Below are 16,692 nucleotides of genomic sequence, written 5' to 3' on the forward strand. Positions count from 1 at the left end.
CTTTTTAAAACCTTATCATTCACAGGTCTGTACAGTATACAACAGAGGCTTTGCACATCTTCTACTTTGTCATACCTGCAAATATATCAATAGGCTACCATTATGGCAATACATGCCATTGTTGCTATATTTAAATCTCTGTGGGTGATTTTTTTTTTCATTTTATAAAAAATGAGTATTTAATTGCATTGTAGCCTATTCCTTCTGTTTCAATCCGAGCTACTCATTCCTATTTTTGTTAAGAACTGTAGTGAAATATGAATAGGGGTTTAGCCTAAAATAATTTTTAAGCTTGTTGCCATGGTTACATCCCAATATTGTTTCAGAAGCAATGATTTAGATTGCCCCTAGTGTTATTTATCATACAGTAATGACTAGGATGGTTGTACAATCCCAAATATCTGTAATGTATTCATTACATCTTAGCCAAACTGATATTCTGAGACTGACCGGTGGGATGAGAGTTGATGTAACGCCTGAAGTGCGCCGAATTAATCTGAATCCAATCGTCCTTTAAGTGGCAGTTGTTATGCAACAAATTGCACTGTTGCTGAAGTGCTGATAACAGATGACTTTTCTTAAGATTATCAACCTTCCTTAAAAAATAATAATAATTTCTCTCATGATTAAATGCATAAAATTGTCTCTTTAAAGTGGTCTTTTAGTTGGGGGGTAAAAAAACAAGAAGAGATTGAAGACTTGTTGTAACTACTAGTTTGGTTACCCCAGATCTGTCTAATGCTAAGCATCTCTCTCTCTTTATCTCTTTTTCTTTCTCACACTGGTTTCAGGGACATCCTGCATCACTGAGGCTCAAGATTGAGGCAGAAGGCAAACAGCTGCTGCTCATTCTGCAGAAAAATGAGTAAGCCACCCCCCCTTTCCCCCCCATTTGTTACAAGAGGTTTTTTTTAAAAAATACAAATTGGTGATAGATGCATGTGAGGTCCAATTTGTCCCCTAATCTCTAATATCGACTACAAAAACACTCACCTTCTTCTCCTCCCCCTTTTTTAACACACCATTCATTTACTAATTTTACTTTTTGTTTTATGTTATCTTGTACAAAAGCTTCATAAATTAGCTGTACTGAAAACACAATCTTGAAGATTGGAAGTCTGTACTACGTTGTGTTCTCGCCATGGCTCCATATACTCCAGAGAGAGATAGATACATACAGTAAATAAATAACTAATGTCCTAGCCTTGCTTAAAGCCTTGACATTCTCTAAATTCAGTTGGTACTTTTGAGAACTTGATGGCACCTTTTATTGCCATTCTGTAATGCTCTTGGCCTTCTTCTTCCCTCAAACTCTACGAACAAAACCATCTATCTGTTACTTACTCAGTTTTAATCAAATACAGTAATGAAATACCTTAGACATGCTTGTATGTCTAACCTTCCATGAATTCTAGTTGAGATATTCTCATTGATTTCACATTCACAGGCTTTGGCATGCCAAAAGAAGACGCGTTTGACAAAATCTTACTATGTTTCCGTTCAGTGTTGGCTGAAATAGTTTATCACGTTGTTGTGAAATTCTGGTGTAGCAGCAGCTTACAAGGCAAATCACATGTTTATTTTTAAAAACATTCATTCTCATTCGTTACTGTTTCTGTAGTAACGGATAAGTCACAGTGATCACAGCATCATGTTGTCTAATAATAGAAAAAACATGTTATTTGAAAATGAAAAACGTTGATTGATATGGTGAAGCCTTGGCAGTGCTTTGTGACTGTGTAAGCTTTTCAACACAGCACAGAGGTGGCCAAAAGTATTAAAACAACATATGCCTGTGCACAAAACAAGTGAAGTCACTAATTAGTTCGGGCCTTTCTGGCTGAAGAGTTGTAATAATTAGAATCAGCTGGTTTAGTTAATAGATGGAACAAATCTGAGGCAGGACTTTCTGATTCTGGGTCGCCATCTTTAAAAAAAACAAAAAACGATTAAAACTACAGAATTCTTAAGTAACTTATGATCATCTGTGGTAGGTTTCCATAGTACAGAACAATGAAGTAGGCAGGAATTGAGCGAATAACACCAGAGTACTGCAGACATCTTTTAAACTTTATGCCCAGCCGGATCCAACAGGATTTTGAAGAAAAAAGGACTAAATTGATATAATTGTTTATCAATTGTTGTATATCAATTTAATTGCTTAAATTAACAAAGTATTCTTATTATCTTGATTGTGATCATAAAAAAAATAATGATATCATTAAACATAAATTATCGGTTTCACTATTGTCTCAATACTTTTGGACCCCACAGTATTGTGCACTTTATGAGCTTTTTTTTTTTTTTTGTCTTAACTAGAAGACAATGATGAGGATACAAACATAGGCTTTTAAGGGGAATCACTGTTCATAGCTATAAACAAAAGATAACAGTATCTTTTTTAAATGAAATAATTGAAACAGGTAAAAAGTATGACATCACAGTTAAAAATATTTATAAGTATAGTAAAACACAACACTGGAAAATTGCTATGTTATATATATATATATATATATATATATATATATATATATATATATTTTATATATATATATATATATATATATATATATATATATAATTTTACTGTGTTTACTGTGCTGTAAGGTACTATTACCTCAGGTATAATTTCATTGTGCTGTATCTGACAAATCATTGAATAGTGTTATTATTATTATTATTATTATTATACTTGGAAGTTTATCTTTTCTCAATTACAGCTCACCCTGGATTAAAAGCATTGGCCAAATGAAAAAAAGAAGAAAAATATCAGCCTTAGTTTTCATAAATGAAAAAGAAACAGTGATTCTCATGCGTTCTTTGGGACTTTGCCCCAGGGCTAACTGGTTTCATTACGTATGTACCTTTCTACAGAAGTTGGTCAAGCATATTGATGGCCGGCCTCCAAAGGATACTTTACAAAACCAGACAGTGGCTTAGTGCAGAGATGACATACATCCACAACCTCATTAGGAGCTCATGGTGTCCAGTGACATGAAAAACAGATTCTGATCTGATGTGTGAAAGGCTGAGCTGTGATGCTTTCTAAACATTATACACGTCTCCGTGTTGCACTAGAGAAGATATGACTTGCTTCAGCGTAATTGGTGTCTCTTTCAAAGAAGAATGACCTCTGGGGGGAAAAAACATCTGAACATCTGAACATGCACGCTGGCAGTGATCTGCCTGAGGCTATGAAAACAGCACAACAGAACCTAATTACAGAATGCTGGAGACGAAAGTGTGTGAAAATCGTGTGTGTTTGTGTGTGACGACGGCCAGATGCATGTGAAACTCTTTTTGGGTTGGAGTGCCTAACGTGAGTAAGAGTCAGAGAGACCTTGAACACCAATGCTAAAGAGTGGACCTCATAATGAGTCATTATGGGAGTAAGAGGTCATGACGGGAGTTGAAGAACTGGAGAGTGGTGTGTCTGAGAACGTTCTCTTTTAGACATGTGAAATCAGGCTCGACGGGGGGAATAATGGGAAAGTGTGCCTTATTATTCTGTGCGGTCTGCGAAAGTCAGTGAGAGGATTATAGTCTATGGAATAAATCTCTTTTTTATGCAGGCATTAAACGGCTAATGAAATCTATATAAAACTACAATTAAATGGATTTCCTTTTATCCCAGCACGACAAGATCGAGTAATTTAATAGTTTGTTCACCTTGTAATATATATTCCAGATATTCATGAATCACCATTGGCACACTATGATCATACACAACACTGAGTTAACTTTCTTTTCCGATGATATATACAGTACACTCCTGGGCCAAAAATAAGGTCACCACTTGGATTTAACTAAACACCTGGATTAAACTAACCACTTATCAGTGAGGCTAATCAGGAAAAAAGGCTTTAAATTTTTTTTTAGCGAGCATAAATAATGGACTATAGAGCTTTGAAAAAAGCTCATGTAAGTGATTTACCCTGTTGCAGAGTAATGGGCACATCAGTTTAAGAAGACAGGTGGATAAAGTGCCTAGTGCCTGGCAGGTGCCTATAGCCTACTGTAAAAGCCTGTGGGGACAGTCTTCTGTTGGTCAGGTTTAGTTTCACCATCATAATGTGCCCAAAAATGAGGTCAGCTGATGACCTGAATGTAATAAACGACCAGGTTTTTTCCCCATTAATGGATTTTTTCCCTTCCATGATGGCATAGGAATATTCCGAGATGACAATGCCAGGATACATCAGGCTCAAATTGGGAAAGAATGGTTCAGGGAGCATGAGACATCATTTACACACCTGGATTGGCACAGAGTCCAGACCCTAATCCCATTAAGAATCTTTAAGATGTGCTGGATAAGAATTTACGCAGAGGTCTTATTCTTCCACCATCAATACAAGATCCTGGAGAGAAATTAATATGATTCTGAATGAGAATAAATACTGTGATAGTGCATAAGCTTTTTCAGAGTGCATCCATGGTATAAACAAAACATTTTAGTGTGTGATTTTATTTTTTGGGCATGGTATATATCTCTTGCAAAGAAAGTAAAGAGGTTTTTCTTGCTGTTTTCCACACAAACAATATAACCGGTTTCTTCAAAAAATCATTTAATTAACAGATGGCATCAGGCATTTGGAGCAAATTGGGTTAGGTTGTACTAAACTTTATTTGATGAAGATGCACTGGGATTTACAAAATGACTGAAGTCTCTCAACACTTAGTAAAAAAAAAAAATAAATTTCTCAAGACTACATTAAAAATGCAAGAAAGTTTGTCTCTTTGGAAGCAAAATATGAAGAAATTGGTGAGGGTGGGTGGGGGGGGGGGCGTCAAGACTTTTACACAGAACAGTACTGTACATCATGTTCAGTACGGTTATTTGATTTCCAAGTCAGTTTATCTACCTGATGTTTGCGAAGTCAAGACAATACGCTTAGGAGGCAGTAAACTGCTTAGTTTGGCTCCAGGTTTGTTCTTTTCAGCTAACCAGGACCATCTGTATGAAGAGTGATTATACTAAGTACAATGAGTTAGTTAAAAAAACGGTGCAATTACAAATGCATTTTAAGTGAAAAAAAAAATGCTTTAGTAGAAATGCATGTAATGATATAATTTAGTGCATTAACTAATTAATTAAGAGTTTGCTCTGTTGCTTGTTGCACTGGTTATTAGTTTTGTATATAGTAGGTCAGCTTTCTTAAAATCACTGTCCACCTTCTTTTGCATCCACCAGCTTCCAAAATGCCCACAATTTTCTAGTATTGCAATAATAATAGGAATAATAATAATAATAATAATAATAATAATAATACAGCATTTTATTATTTTATTTATATAGGCGTCTTTCTGGTCACCCAAGGTCACCTTCCAATTCAAACCAAAGATACATTAAAAGATAAAACAAGATTAAAACAAAATTATATAAAAAACATTAATAAATAAAACAAGAGACAGTGTCATAATCTTAAACAGTTAACATTCAAATGGAGATTTAAATGGAGATTTGAGGTCAGACATCATTACATCATGTAGGATTTTAAGTTGAGATTTGAATATGGTGGAGAATCTGTGTAAGGATCGTTTTTAGGGAGAGAATTCCAGACATGAGGAGCAGTGTGGATAAAGGCTCTAGAACCCATGGTGGTCAGGCAGGCAGAGGGTGTGACATGGAGCCTTGATGAAGAAGAGTGAAGAGTGTAGGTGTAGAACTGTACAAGCTCTGATAAATAAGGTGGAGCAATATGATGAAGTGCTTTAAATATGAGGAGGAAAATTTGGATAAAAACTGTATACAGTGTTTGATAGGGAGCCAGTTGAGTTGTTGAAGGGTGGGGTTATTGTGATGCATAAAATGTATTTGGGTTATGATACGGCCAGCAAAGTTCTGGATAAGTTGGTGTTTTGTAGGAGTTTTTGTGGTAGACCAGTTAGAAGTAAATTACAGTAATTAATACGGGAGGTGACCAGTGCATGTAGGAGAGTGGCAGCAGTGTGTGGGTTGAGAAATGGGCAAAGACAAGAAATGTTTTGGAGCTGGAGGTACCTGCAGATAGTGTTTATATGGGACTCGAAAGACAAAGTGCAATCAAAGATAACCCCTAGGTTTTTGATCTGAGGAGAGGGAGAAACTAAGGAACATCCAAGGCAGAGGAAAAAACTGTTGGACTTGAATAAAGTGAATTTGGGCCCTATGAGAATGACCTCTGTCTTTTTGCTTTTAAATTTGGGAAACTGCGGACAAAAAAACAAGCATTTCAGTTAAGCAGTTGGTGAGACATGAGGGTGGAAGATCAGAGTTAGGCTTTGTGGACATGTAAAGTTTTGTAACATCTGCATAAATATGGAAATGTATATTAAATTTCAAGATGTGATGACCAAAATGGAGAAGATAGAAAAAGAAAAAGAGGGGGGCCACAGGCAGGGCCTTGGGGTACACCACAGCTGACTGGAAAAGGCTGAGAACAAATTTTTTTTAGTTGCACAAATTGGGTGTGGTCAGAAGTGAACCAGGTGAGAGGGATGTCAGTGATGCCAATAGGACCAAAACGGTTTATAAGAATAATGTGTGACATAGTGTCAAAAGCTGCACATAAATCTAGCAGAACAAGGATCGTCAATAGTCCAGCGTCAGCAGCCAACAGGAGATTTTTGATAACCTTCACCAGAGCAGTTGCTGTACTATGTTGAGTATCCAGACTGAAATGATTCAGATAGGTTATTGTCACAGAGGTGAGTATGAACCTGTATTACAACTACTTTTTCCAGTATTTTAGAAATGAAAGGAAGATTTGAAATTGGTCAGAAATTATTGAGATTATTAGGAGTTGTGTCAGATGGTTTTAGGATATTGTTTACCATAGAAAAACTTTTGTGATCCCTTTACTAGATTCTCAGCAGCTTATTGTAATGAGCAGATTTAGCTGGAGTCAAAGCATCATTATAGAGGACCACATGCTCACTATACATTTCTCTGTTTACGCTAAGTCCAGTTTTACAGGTATTCCAGGCGACGGCCTCTGGATTTGGGCTGACGAAGCTCAGGAGTAAACCAAGGTGCAGAGGCAATTTGTGTTTTTAAAGGTACAAAAACAAGAAAAATACCAAGTCATCAGGAGTGAATAGATGGGCACTGGATGGGAGATTGTTAATTACAGTGGACAATGTGAAAGGATTTATGTTTTTTAAGTTCCTGAAGGACATTAAGTGATGCTGAGGAGGTTTGTATAGTGGAACATTTACAGTTTATAAGATTAATTTATGGTCAGAAATTGGCAGCTCAGATGCAACACAGTCAAAAGGTGTTACACCTAAATAACAAACAAGGTCCAGGGTGTGGCCTTTTGAGTGAGTCTAAAAATCAAAGAATTTTTGTGAACTAAAAAGGCACAACACAAACTTGATGAGCCAGTTTACAGTGTTATTCGCATAAATGTTAAGTCACAGGGCCAAGATAACATTTGAGAGGTAAAAAATGCAGAGAATTTAGATAAATATGTATTAAAGTTTTATGTGGTCTGTATATAACAGCGAGTGTATTTTGAGTTGACCGGCTGATTTGTAAAACAGTAAATTCAAATGATGTGCACGTGGACAGAGTCAGGGAGATGCCTGGTAATTTGCGTTGTGAAGTATCGCACGAACTCTTCTGCGTCCGGACGGTCAGGGTTGTGAGATGTAAACAAACCCTGGTGGACCTGCTTGATTGACAGGAAAGAGATTGCATGCCATTTCTTCCACCCTAAAACTGTAGCCAGTTTTGTTCTCTTAGAGCTCTTATTTTCTAGTTTAGCATGCTGTATATATCCCTAAAATATTAGTTCAGATGTATCTGACTGTCGAACACCATTCGCACATTACAGGAACTCATATGGGAGTGGGAGTGCCACATACCCCGTTCAGTCCTGACCTTGCTCCAAGCTATTTTCACATTTAAGGAGTTCCTTGGAGACCAGGGTTTTAGATGTGAAGCAGGCAGCCGGATCATGGCTTTAGCATTCAGAGTAAACTTTCTAGTCTCTTAACCATACTGTGCTTGAAGTCTTCTATAAAGGTCCATTGGTTTTACTCCTTCATTTGCAAGAAACATCATCACCAGTCCTGGATTGACTTGAACGCCCCTTGAATATTAAATGGTACATAGTGTGCATAATATACTGTTTGTAAATGCAGATGTTTTCTGACACTATTTGATACAGCAGACGAAACCTAGAGCTAAGCAGAATACAGTATGGGTGAAAGAGTGTTGAGTATTGGCAGAGAGACATTTTTGACCTGATCAAGGCCAGTTGTTTAAACATAACAAAAAAAAAAGCAATACGAGGTGAAAAACATCTTTTGATAATGAAATTATAAAAAGTGAAAGCAGTGATTTGTTTTGTAACCTCTCCAAATTCAACCCAGCAATAGTTTCTGCAACAGTGTTTTCTGTAAAATCTGTGGGAGGTTAGGGACAAAAACCTGGTGTGTGTCAGAATGCATTACTGGTGATTTTAAAGTACAAGGACTTAGATCAGGAAAAGATCTCTTTTCTCTTTATATTTACCACTCTTCCAGGCCACCCAGGATTGCACTTAGGCATCATTAAACTTTTCCTGCAGTTTAGAAGCATTTAGAAGAAATTGTAGGTGTTGAATTGTCCTTTGATTCTCCTGGCAGTTTATAAAGAAAATTATATGTCACCAGGTTTATTATAAAAGTTCATATGTTTTTTTTTTACATGAAAGAATTAAGGATTGCTGTTTAAACGCATAATCTTATGGTATTGTACTGTATATACTGTATAGAAGCACACAGTGGCATAATGGTTAGTGATCTCGCCTTGCACCTTTATGGAGTTTGCTTGTTCTCCCCATGCCTGGTGGGATTCCTCCGGGTACTCTGGTTTTCTCCCACAGTCCAAAGACATACAGATTGGGCTAACTGGTGTTCCAAAAATCATAGTGTGTAAATAAGCATGGGACCATGTGTACAGTACAGTATGTGTTGCACCCCATATATATATATATATATATATATATATATATATATATATATATATATATATATATATAGTAAATATATATACACTATATAAATTAAGTTTTTAAGCATGTATGTATGTATGTATGTGACTATAAAATATATTTTGTGTAATGGAACCCCTTTATAACATTAAAAATGTACACGTAAACTTTTAACCTGAAATCATTATTTTTCATTTCTATAAAATTGCAGGAGCATGTTTGTGATGGAGTAATCCTTTAAACCCAAGACCATTCGAGCAGGGTTCACAGGGGACGTTTTTTCTGATGTACATGAGCGGCGCTTGGCAGTTATGCTTTCATTTTAATGAGCATTTTCATCTACACCAGCTGTGTTAAAAGCACATTAGAGGTGTGTAACACCTGAGCCTGAATATCACCCTACTATTAACTTTCGTTCATTTCTCTTTTCTTCTGTTTCTTGTTTCTGATTTAGTTTTTATGCTTTGTTTATTTTTAATGGGTGTTTAATATCCACAAAAATCCCATGAATATCAATATTTTTAATCAAAATCAACAAACATGTCATGGACATGTCAAGGTAAAAATCGATTACCATAAAATCTGAGTCTTTGGTTCCCTACTGTTTGATGTGACGTTATTATTGAAATATCGATCCATGCTTTAATTACAGCTGGCACAACATTATTAGCTCCCTAAGAACCCAGTGCTTTATTAAAAAACAGTTGAACATTTACACTTTTTCCAAGCCTTTCTCCTCATGGTATGCTTGAGCCAGTTCTCTAGAAATAATAAAATAAACCTTGCCCCCCCCCCAAAAAAAAAAGAAAAGAAAGAAAATAAATAAATAAATAAATAAAAATAAAAATCCTACAAACAAAACCATCATCATCCATAAAAGACAACACAGGGGAAAAAAACAGGGATGATTCAGGGCCATTTCCATGGCAACCTTAGGTCCTCTTGGGAGTAAGTGAGGAAGGGGAGATGTGGAGAGAAAAAGATAGAGACAGACAGATAAAGAGAAGGGAGGGAGGGAGGGAGGGATGGAGGAGACAGTGCTTACGTAAGGTCCACCCCCTCAGTTTTGGATGGGGAAGGCTTGTTATTATCAAAGAGAAATGACAGCCATGGAGAGAACTGTGTGTGTGTGTGTGTGTGTAGGTTGAGCTTTCCCCACATCTCAACACCTTTGAGTGCTAACAACTTCACCACTTACCTGAAAGAGATAAAGAGGGTCTTGTAATCTCAGGTCAGTGACTTGGGCAATGAAGGGAGTGAGTGAAAGTCTGCTGGAAGGCTGAGATACAAGGGGAAATGTTAAAAGCCTGGATGTTGGAGGTTTAATGCTCAGAAAATGCAGAACTGACAGATAAGATGAGCGAGTGAGAAAAAGGGTGCGGGTCGAACTGGGGAAAGGACAGATAAGATGCTTCCAGAATGTTCTCACAGACATGCAGCAGTGCTATAAGGCAGATGCTGAAACATAACGAGTGTTTGCAGGGGTGTCAATCCCAATGCCTGAGGTATGTATTTTTAAGAAATGAGATATGTTAGTCTGGAGAATGTCTTGGCTTGTGTCTGGAGTTGAGTTAATGGGTCAGAGCTAACCAGAAGCCAGAGCTTTGCAAAATGCAGCATCATTAATCTGCTTTCTAGTAGTCATATTCTGAAGTCATACTCTAAAGTCTTCTTTTTTAGCCGGCCCTTAAGCCTTAACTGACCTGGAGATCATTGCACACTTCAGGAGAAAAGAAAAAAAAAAACATATAAATTATTGTTTGCATAATTTCATAGACGAATGTTTGGAAACACTGTTGAATTTGAACTCTTTAATGCAATTTTCTGTGCTTCTCATTCCCGCAAAATCTAGTTTTCTTTTATTGGGGGTTTAAAAGTAAACCAAACTCATATTCAAACGATTTTTTTTCATCACATGCAGAACAGCACGATTCATTAAAAGCATTTATTTATTTGTACTTAGTAATTTTCTGACCAGGGTTGCAATGGCTTGAAATAGGCTTAAAAAAAACAAAAAAAAAACATAGTGTAGCCTTTGTAGTCCAACAGTCCCTAGTTGGACTACAGAGGTTCCTGGATGCATGTGAAACTGAAAGTCCTACCCCAGTCGTACAAAATGGGAATTAATACAATGGTCACCATCAGCCTCCACAGTCGCTGTGGCCAATGTTTATACGCATATTTACACACTATGGGCAATTTGGGAACGCCAGTTAAACTAATCTGCATGTACAGTATTTGGACTTTGGGAGGAAACTCACCAAGCACGGGGAGAGCATGCAAAGTCCATGCACACAGACCAGTTACGGGATCCTAACCCTAACCCAGGACCAAAAGGCAACAGTGATAACCACTAAGCCACTGTGACTGTGACTTGCAAGTACAATTAAAGACATGAAAAACCTTTAAGCTGAGGCCACACCCTTGCACTGAACATTAAACATACTGTATACAGTATATATGTGGACATAGACTCAGAGGTCTGCTTATATCCTCTTGCTTTTAGGTTGTGTGGTAGTATAAAAAAAGCCTTTATATATAATGTGGATAGATCTAGATGTCATCTGTGGTCATTTTTCCATATCATAATTTTTTCTCTTCTCTTCTCTTCTCTTCTCTTCTCTTCTCTTCTCTTCTCCTCTTAATTCAGTCTGTCTTTGGTCCCATATTCTCACCATCATGTGGGCATTTTGCTCTGGTTTTGCTCCGCTCTGTCTCTGTCACACGGTCTGGAACAAGTTGGTCTCCGTCTGGTTTGGTGTAGTGCAGAATAATTTAAGGGCTCGTCTCATCTTATCTACATGAACAGGAATAGAGGGAATAGAAGAGCAGAATACATGGTGTGTTGTGTTCTGTTCCTCCTCACCTGTCAGATCAGATAAAAGGACTGAATGACCAGTAGATGAATGGACTGGCAGGAATGAAAAGCAAAAGGGCTTTTGAAAGGTTGCATTTATTCAACGGTGATTTAATAGGATGTACAGCAACAATGGGAGCATTTATGGCACAATGGTAGTAAATCACAGGATACATATTAGTAGTTCTGAAACTTTGGAAGCCGTAAAAGCAAAATTATTTCTGGGTCTGTTTTTACTAAAAATCCTCTACTTACACCCTTTACACTACTCACAATGATATCAACTCTGAACTATTTTATATAGTTTTGCAAAAATGTATAACATTTTATAATTTTTCCTCTGTGTTATTTTAACGTTTCTGAATGCAGTTTTATTTAATCAAATACAATATGGATATTTTAGTACATTAGCATCTTACCACTTTTCTCCTAGCTTGCTATAAAGTAATACTTTATAAAAGCTTTACTGTTGTTGTTGGTCTTTGATGATGTTCAGTATCTGGAACTTCAGAACCTCTACTTGCCCTCTGACCTCACCCCTGATTGATGTAACATTATTTGCGCTTAAAAGGATTGTAAAAGTAAGCAATTTAGATTTCTCTTTTCTCTTGTGTACTTCTGGCACATCAACATTGACACTTTGCTCTTATTAAGCTAGAATCAGCCTTAAACTCCCAAAATACAACACTAACTAAATTCCCAGCATGCTTGCTCCCATTCAACAGGTCTAGATGACCGGGTCTCCCCAACAACAGGCTCCTACATCAGCACCACCAGCACAAGCCACCATCTTGCTTATTGCCCATTAGGACAAAAAGAAAAACCCTCAGGTGAACAGTAGTGTTCATGCTGTGAATTGGAGTGCCTGATGGCTATGTTTGTCATCAATGTTGTGTTCTGGGAATGCAAATTTCTGGTTTGTGTTTCTGGTGTGTTTGCGATAGCTCTTGGCTCTCAGACGATTGCAATTGGTATTGCAATGAGGCTTGGAATATTATGTTTAACATTCAGTTGTTTAAGAAGCCCCCAGGTATATTATACCTCATTGGGATCATCTTGGAGCTCAACGCTGGCTGATGTCCAGTTTCAGGTACAATTGTGTGCTTCGGGTCAAGAATCCATGTAGTAACAAAAATTAACCTTAAATAATAGTATAATAAAATGCTCACGAAGAGATGAAGTGCAATTTCTTACAGCCGGTATTGCAATGTAGATGGTGTAGCCTCTCTTGGCTATAATCTTTCAGCTTGCAACACAGCATGTGAGAACAAGCTGTTTTTGATCTCTTCTGATGTCTGTTGTGCCTGGTCTTGGTCTTTTATCTGGCTTATATAAGGCCTGGGTGCACATCATTCATATTCCCGAATATGTGTCCCTTTTGAGATCTATGGCACAGTTATTTCTAAAAAAAAAAAAAAAAAAAACCTCTGTAATGAGAACCCTCCTTATATACTGTATTTATACCACTGCATAGTCATTCATTAATTCATCATCGGTAACCGCTTTATCCTGGTCAGGCTTGCGGTGGTTCTGGAGACTGTCCAGGAAAAACTGGGCATGAGGCAAAAGTTACCATGGATGGGTTGCCAGGTCATCACATGGCTCCTTGCCTGCAGTAATTCTAAGGGAAATTTTACATAGACATTTCTTTAGACAATAAGAAGAAACTGAAAACCTTGAAGAAAATCTATGTGATTAAGGAAACTTTACACAGGGATTAAACTACAGTAAATTCAGGTTTGAATCAAAGACCCTAGTGGCAAGTGATACCCGCTGTACAACTGTGCTGCTTGTACCTCTGGATTGTGAATAATGTAATGTAATTTATTATTTTTTTGATACGGTTCATTGTTGGTACAGTGTCTTTCTGTTACTGTATGGCTCAGTGTACTCCCGATAGTATGAAGTATTTGCTCAGCATCAGCAGATTCTAGCAGCATGGTCCGAACTGGAGCATTGTTCTAAGCAAGAATGACCGCAATCGTTGAGTCCAAGACAGCATAACTGACCCTGCTCTCTGGGTTTGTGGGATAACATTTGCCTTTCCATATGTATGTGATGTTGCATGAGCATTTGCTTTGCAACAATGAAGGAATTGTTAGTGGGTTGAAAACCTCCCCAAAAAATTAGTGGAAATGTGGGGTGAATATATATAAATAAATAAAAAAGACATAGGGAGGGATAATATATGGGATAAGGCATAAAATGGGACATTGTGTATCTTTGTTGTTGGAGGGATTAGTGGTGATCAGATGAATTCTCTTGGCTATAGAGATATTTCCAGCTCTTAACAGAATAGACTGACATGTTCCTAATTTATCTTTGAGGACACTCTTGGAACAAAGGGTTGAAACCAGATACCTGTAGTGTTTCTTTTTGTTTTTCCCCTTCACGGAACACTCACTCACTCTCTGTCTCTGCTCTATACCACTTATCCTGTACAGGGAGGCCTGGTGTTTATTCCTGGGGTGGGATACACTCTCGACCAGGTGCCAGTCCATTGCTGGCACCTTATTTCCTCATATAGCTTGATCGCTGTCATGAAACCTTGACATACAGATATTGCTCAGCAATATCTGTATCCGCATGTCCGTGTAGTTGGTTTTCTTCAGGACCTCAAATAGTTGATGACCTGCTGATTAGAGGTTAAAGAGTTACTTTCCTATCCAAAATCCCTCTGCAACTCTGGGAGGGCCTCGCGTAGTGCAAGCTGCCTGATTACATTAATGTTGCCTAAGTTTTACCTCATACATGACAGATCCTATGTCCAGTGAAGAAAAACTATCTCAGCTGGAGAACAGCTTGTCAAGCTTGGATTTCTCCATATTCAATGCAGATGTGTGTCTTCTTTGCAGCTTGACTTCATAACCACCCTTTTAATTTCATCCGTTTGATTGAAGTTTGTACGCAAATCACAAGTGCTTGCAACTATTAAGTTGTTGCAGATATTCCCATGGCAAGTCATCATAAAAGTCAAAAAAGTTTGTAAAGAAATAAGCGTCTCTGCTTTTGCCTGGCTACTGCTCCCTCTCGCTCTTTGTTGAAGACAGATGCATTCATCGACGACATTCACTTTAAGACAAAAGCGTTAATCGGATTTCTGTGGTACTACAATTTTTTTCTTTCGCCCTCATTCCATGGAAACAATAACGGGCTGAAGACGTTCACTGAATTGTGTCCCGTTAGATAAATCAGCGAATGTTTCCTATTCAGCTATTGTGCGAGCTAATGAAAAGTTCATGGTTTGGTTAAAAGACCCCATAATTCTGTGTTTCTCTCACAAAACGTATAACTTCTGATATAATGTCAGGTCAGGTTTAGAATGGAATGTCCAGTATTACATTTGCTAAGCTACTCAGACAACAGGCCGCTTTGGTTTTTCTTTTTCCGCTGGTAGACTTTACATGATGTGATTAGTGATCTACAGTATATAACTGGTTCCTTATGTTATATCCTTAAATGACACTGGTTACCTGTGCAAGAAAAAAGATGAATTCTTTTGAATTTGGGTAGTCTTGCCAAGTTCCCCAAGTCATTGGAAGGAACCAGGGATCATGATGAATAAAAAGAGCCAGCCCATAATTTCAGACGTGTCTTTTCCTGTACATATGGTGTGCATTGTGGACTGGTTTAGCAGATGGCGTGGTTTATCATGGGCTGTTGTCATGTTTTTATAAAAATGAGGTTTGTGTTTGTTGAGCTTCTTAATCTTCCCTCTTTTTTTAATCTTCCAAGAACTTGAAAGTTAATGAACTGTTCAGCCGAAATTATCCGCAAGATGATATATAATCTGAACAGAAAACATGGTGAGAAGTAATGCTGAGTGTGTTTGAGTGCTCTGGCTGTGCGATACATCATTTTACTGGTTAGGAATTGGTTATGCAACGATACTGTATTAGTATAGTATATGTTTTTTGTTTTTTAATGTGTGTGTGTGTCAACATTAGTTATATCATTATTGTCTTTACAGTGATGACCAACATCTGTTGAGACTTTTAACATATGCTTAAATGAAATCTTTAAATATTTATTAAACTTTTAAAACATTATTCAGCTCAATATAGTTTAAATTTTATGTATTTACAAAAAGTATTTAAAAAAACTTGAGATGTTTTTTAAGAGAAATACACAAGCATCTCTTTCGTGTCCACAGCCTTGTGAGAAATTACATGTAGTGTCGTCGTGTTCTTCAGGGGATGCTTCATCAAATAGTAATAGAAGAGCAAATAGTTTTTAAGCCATTTTTATAAAACAACACAAAAACTTAAAATAAAATCAGCTTGTAAAAAGTACAGTATTTCCAAAGAACCTTGGAAATCCAGTGTTCCTGGTTTCATCTTGATCTGCACTACACTCACCGCCTACTCGATTAGGTACACCTGTTCCACTGCTTACAACACAAGTATCTAATCAGCCAATCACATGTAGACATGGTTTAGATGATCTGCTGAAGTTCAAACGGAATGGAGACGAAGGAAAGGTGATTTATATAACTTTATAGGTGATTATAGGAAGGGAAGGTATAGGAAAGGTGATTTATATAACTTTGTACTTGGCATGGTTGTTGGTGCCAGACTGGCTGGTCTGATTATTTCTGAAACTGCTGATCTACTGGGATTTTCACACACTACCATCTCTAGGGTTTACAGCGAATGCTCTGAAAAAAAATATATATTCAGCGAGTGGTAGATCTTTGGGCAAAAATGCCTTGTTGATGCCAGAGGGCAGAGGAGAATGGCCAGGCTGATTCAAACTGATGGAAAGACGTCTGGTCTGATGACTCTCTATTTCTGCTGTGACACTCAGATGGTAGGGTCAGAATTTCTTGTAAACAACATGAAAGTGTTGCGCCTGAGTTTTTGCTGACCATGTCCA

General features: G+C 37.4%; 1 protein-coding gene across 1 annotated transcript in view; it reads left to right on the top strand.

Annotated features, from left to right (window-relative positions):
• Nucleotides 1-16,692, top strand: part of LOC128541091 (disintegrin and metalloproteinase domain-containing protein 12) — a 108,924-nt gene that overhangs the window by 18,530 nt on the left and 73,702 nt on the right. The window contains exon 3 of the mRNA XM_053511256.1: nt 792-865. Within this exon, the coding sequence (XP_053367231.1) occupies nt 792-865 (74 nt within the window). The remainder of the gene's footprint in view (nt 1-791; nt 866-16,692) is intronic.

Source organism: Clarias gariepinus, chromosome 14 (assembly GCF_024256425.1).
Source record: "Clarias gariepinus isolate MV-2021 ecotype Netherlands chromosome 14, CGAR_prim_01v2, whole genome shotgun sequence".
Taxonomy (NCBI): Eukaryota; Metazoa; Chordata; class Actinopteri; order Siluriformes; family Clariidae; genus Clarias; species Clarias gariepinus.